This window comes from Triticum aestivum, unplaced genomic scaffold, assembly GCF_018294505.1.
Source record: "Triticum aestivum cultivar Chinese Spring unplaced genomic scaffold, IWGSC CS RefSeq v2.1 scaffold32380, whole genome shotgun sequence".
In the NCBI taxonomy this organism is placed as follows: Eukaryota; Viridiplantae; Streptophyta; class Magnoliopsida; order Poales; family Poaceae; genus Triticum; species Triticum aestivum.
The window spans coordinates 4,325-8,089 of NW_025225977.1; the positions used below are offsets into that span (position 1 = coordinate 4,325).

The 3,765-nt window shown below is 54.1% G+C and overlaps 1 protein-coding gene across 1 annotated transcript; it reads right to left on the reverse strand.

The window, feature by feature from the left end:
- Positions 1-735: 735 nt before the first annotated feature.
- On the reverse strand, positions 736-1,502 carry LOC543277 (16.9 kDa class I heat shock protein 1-like). The gene has a single exon (NM_001427967.1). It carries the CDS (start codon positions 1,385-1,387, stop codon positions 932-934), a length of 456 nt encoding a protein of 151 aa, NP_001414896.1. The 5' UTR covers positions 1,388-1,502; the 3' UTR covers positions 736-931.
- Positions 1,503-3,765: the final 2,263 nt, after the last annotated feature.

The window sequence follows — 3,765 nt, forward strand, 5'->3', positions numbered from 1 at the left end:
TGTTATTATAGATGATATTTGTTCTAAGATGAGAGGGGAGTCGTTTGACGTGTGGTAGTGATGCCCTTATGTGTTACGGCATGAGTGTTAGCTGGTGGTTGTTGTGTGAGCCTCTTGAGATGATCTACTCCAGGCTAAAACCGTGGAATTGTTGTTATAATGTTCACATGGTCCAGGAAGCTCTCGCTCACTTAGCTCTCATTTGCTTAGCTTTTATTCACTCGCTCCGGCTAACATTCTTTTATTAAAGAATTGTTAAATCAAAAGATATTCAAGGTTTTAAAAGCCCTTGGATTTTTTAAAAAACATATAATATACTTTAAAAAATGTTTGTAAATTTGAAATAAACTAAGCAAATTTAAAAATGTTCACAAACTTAAAAAATATTCATTAACTTTAAATATATTTATGAATTTAACAACCTTACAGGGCCACTCTTGGCGCACTGGGAGGCTTCAAATCTAAGAGGCTTCTGATGGCATGTCTCTGCTCTCTTTCTGTCCTAGAAATAACTGATTAATGAACACTGAATGTATTTCTCAAAGAAGAACAAAGAAAACTGAAGGTGAGGCAGAATAGAAGTCACAAAATCATTGTAGACCCACGATTATGAAAGCTAAATGTGAGACAGAAGACATTCAGTGTACCGATGTTTCGGTAGAAGAAAGCCTGTCAGTGTATCCATCCCAACTGCAAGCAAAAAAGGGTCAAATTTTGTGTACGCAAAATCTGCACTGCACTCAAAATCAGAACAATTTATTTCTCATTTATTCATCGCCGAATCTGTTGGCGATTAGCCGATTACACAAGTACAGAAAACACTGGGGAAAGAAACACAATACAGAGATGTCTCATCAGACTCGCAAGAACTCGCACACACATCAACCAAATTGGCTCCAACCTGAATGAGCATACGTCCAAACGCATGCAGTCAGCCGGAGATCTCGATGGCCTTCACCTCGGGCTTCTTGACCTCGGCCTTGGGCACGGTGACGGTGAGCACGCCGTTCTCCAGCCCGGCCTTGACCTCCTCCACCTTGGCGTCCTCCGGCAGCCGGAAACGCCGCACGAACTTGCCGCTGCTGCGCTCCACGCGGTGCCACTTGTCGTTCTTGTCCTCCTTCTCCCTGCTCCGCTCGCCGCTGACGACGAGCACGTTGCCGTCCTCCACCTCCACCTTGACCTCCTCCTTCTTCACGCCGGGGAGGTCGACCTTGAAGACGTGCGCCTCGGGGGTCTCCTTCCAGTCCACACGGGCGTTGGCGAACGCGGCCGTCTCGCTGCTGCCGCCTGAGATCGCCGGGACGATGGAACGGAAGGTGTCGAAGGGGTCCGCCCAAAGGTCGGCGAAGGGGTCGAACACGTTGCTCCGCCTCACGATCGACATCGTCAGTGTTTGCTTTGGTTTGGCTTGTGCGCTCGGAAAATTCGGTATCGGATCGTAGGTAGGAAAAGGATGTTGTTTGCTGTTGCGTGACACTGGCTTGAGTTGGGATGGACCGATGGAGACCGATGGGACTGAGGCTCAGGTACTTATAGCGTCGCAGGTGCTGCTCTTGAAGCATCTCGAATACTCTGAGCGTTTGGTTACGTTTCGCTTTTCAGCTCGGCTCCACGAGCTTCTCCTTGTTTTTCTTTTCGGCCCATGAAGGTGCTACCGTGTTCTAGAGTACTCTCCTTCTTTGATGTTAGTGGACCTTCTCCATTATTTTTCTCTCTACGGATCCAGCACCCCGGCGACTACTCTGGAATACCGAAAAAGGGTCCCCGCTTTGTATACAAAGCAACCAACCAAACCATACATGAATATGTGCTGGGGCGGAAGCAGCATAGTCACGCCCAAAAAAAACTATAGAGAAAGAACAAAAGAAAACAAATGCCGACAATGGCGGATCAACAAAAACGAAGAAGCCTCGCGATCGCAGCGCCCACCGGGATCTTCCACTAGACTCCAAGACTCCGAAGCGGCGGCACCTATCAACACCTCCAAGAAGGATCGCGATGATGATGACGCTGCTGCCAAGGGTTTCCCACGGTACACGACGAGGCGAGAGGAAGGGTAGCCCATGACGCCCTCCCGGAAGGTCAGGTGGCACCCACAGGCGCCACCGCGTCTGTGTCGGCCCCGCCGACATGGGTTTCCCTCGATCCCAACCCACACCTTTGGCGCTCCGGATCCAGCCACCAAACCAACCATCGCCCTGCGCCAACGCGGTCATGAGGCCCCCACCCCGTCTCACCACGGCACCGCGAAGTGGGGACAGCGCGGCGAAGAATCAGAGCCAGGACTAGGGCATCAGCACCGTCGGCACGCGGGAGGGCCCCACCTCCACCGTCCGCGACGGTAGCCGTCCGGACGCAATAGCAGGAGCACACCAGGCCCGGGGGCCCACAGGCCCGGCCGAGCCCTCGTGGGCCCGTAAAGCTCCTGCCTTCGCGCTGCTGCCGGCACGCCAACGGCGCCGACGCCCCATATCCGAGCCGCTCCTCCTCCTCACCGCGCCGCGGACAACGAGGCCACGCCGAGGGGCCGGTCCGCTAGGACCCAGATGGGGCCCGCCGGACCCAGATCTGGGCCGGGGGCGCGACATCGGCCACCCAGCACCACCACGCCGCCCCGTCGCCAAGGAGCAGCGCCACCACCACGACCGCCGCCGGCCACCCCGCCGGATCACCGGACCGTCGCCAAGCTGAGCAACACCGCCGCCGCCCCCTGCCCCGGGCCAGGGGGACGCGCGTGCGGGGAGAGGAGATCCTGCCGCCACCGGCACCCCCCGAGCCGTAGCCGGGGGCGCCCACCGGCGACGGCAGGGGAGAGGATGAGGGGCGACGCCGAGAGCAGGGGCACGGGGCCGCCTCGACCGCCTCCCGGGGAGGCGGCACGAGGGCGGAAGGAGGGGCTGGGGAGGAAGGGCGGGGGGAAGGGGGCGGATCCGGGCCGCGCGCCGGCGAGGGCGGCTAGACCCCGCCGGAGACGGGCAGGGGAAGGAGGCGGCGGCGAGGGTTTCGGTCGCGGGAGCGGTCGCTCGCGGGAGCGGTCTGCTAAATTTCTATCCCACTTTGTTTTTTTGGAATAACAACATAGTTTACCATTGTCTACTCTGGAATATGATGGGGCCTTTTCTAGAAGAAGACATTGAGAACTCGAGATGACTCATGAGCGCACCGAGCATACGATTCGCACTAGAGCTGAGACTAACCGAGAAGAACTGAGACCAAAGCTACGATCCAATTACATGACTTTTTAATGAACCTGATATGAGATAGAGTCAAATCTTTTGTCCAGGTTTAACTTAAGCAATAGTAATATGTCCAGATCGCGGTAATGGCAGACGCACGGAGGGGCCTATTAGGGAATTTACGGAATATCAGACGTGGGCGATCGGGATTGGAGAAGAGGGAGCATACGCCCCACCCCCACTGAAAATCAGGGAGGGAGAGAGATTAGTTCAGAAGAAAATTACGTAAAACCCCGTAACAGGCATGTGAGTCTAGGATTATTGGTCCAGATCGCTGATTAAAAGCGATGTTAGCTAAAAATCTAAAACCAATATTTTCAGTACTGAAATAAAGCGGAATTGTAGCGACTTGGGTCGCACGCTGAAGCAACTTGCACTTTCACTCCGCAAATGTCATCCTGGACGGAGAGTTGCGTTCCTAGCAAAAAAGTTGGTCTCAAAGCAGTTGAATCGTGTAACTATGCCCTTGAATTCTAAATACCGTGTGGTTTTGGTCTTTTGAAGTGGTTTTGATCAAAGTAGTGCT

What these genes read in the sequence shown, in the direction of transcription:
- LOC543277 (NM_001427967.1), bottom strand. Translation starts at nt 1,387, where the DNA reads ATGTCGATCGTGAGGCGGAGCAACGTGTTCGACCCCTTCGCCGACCTT.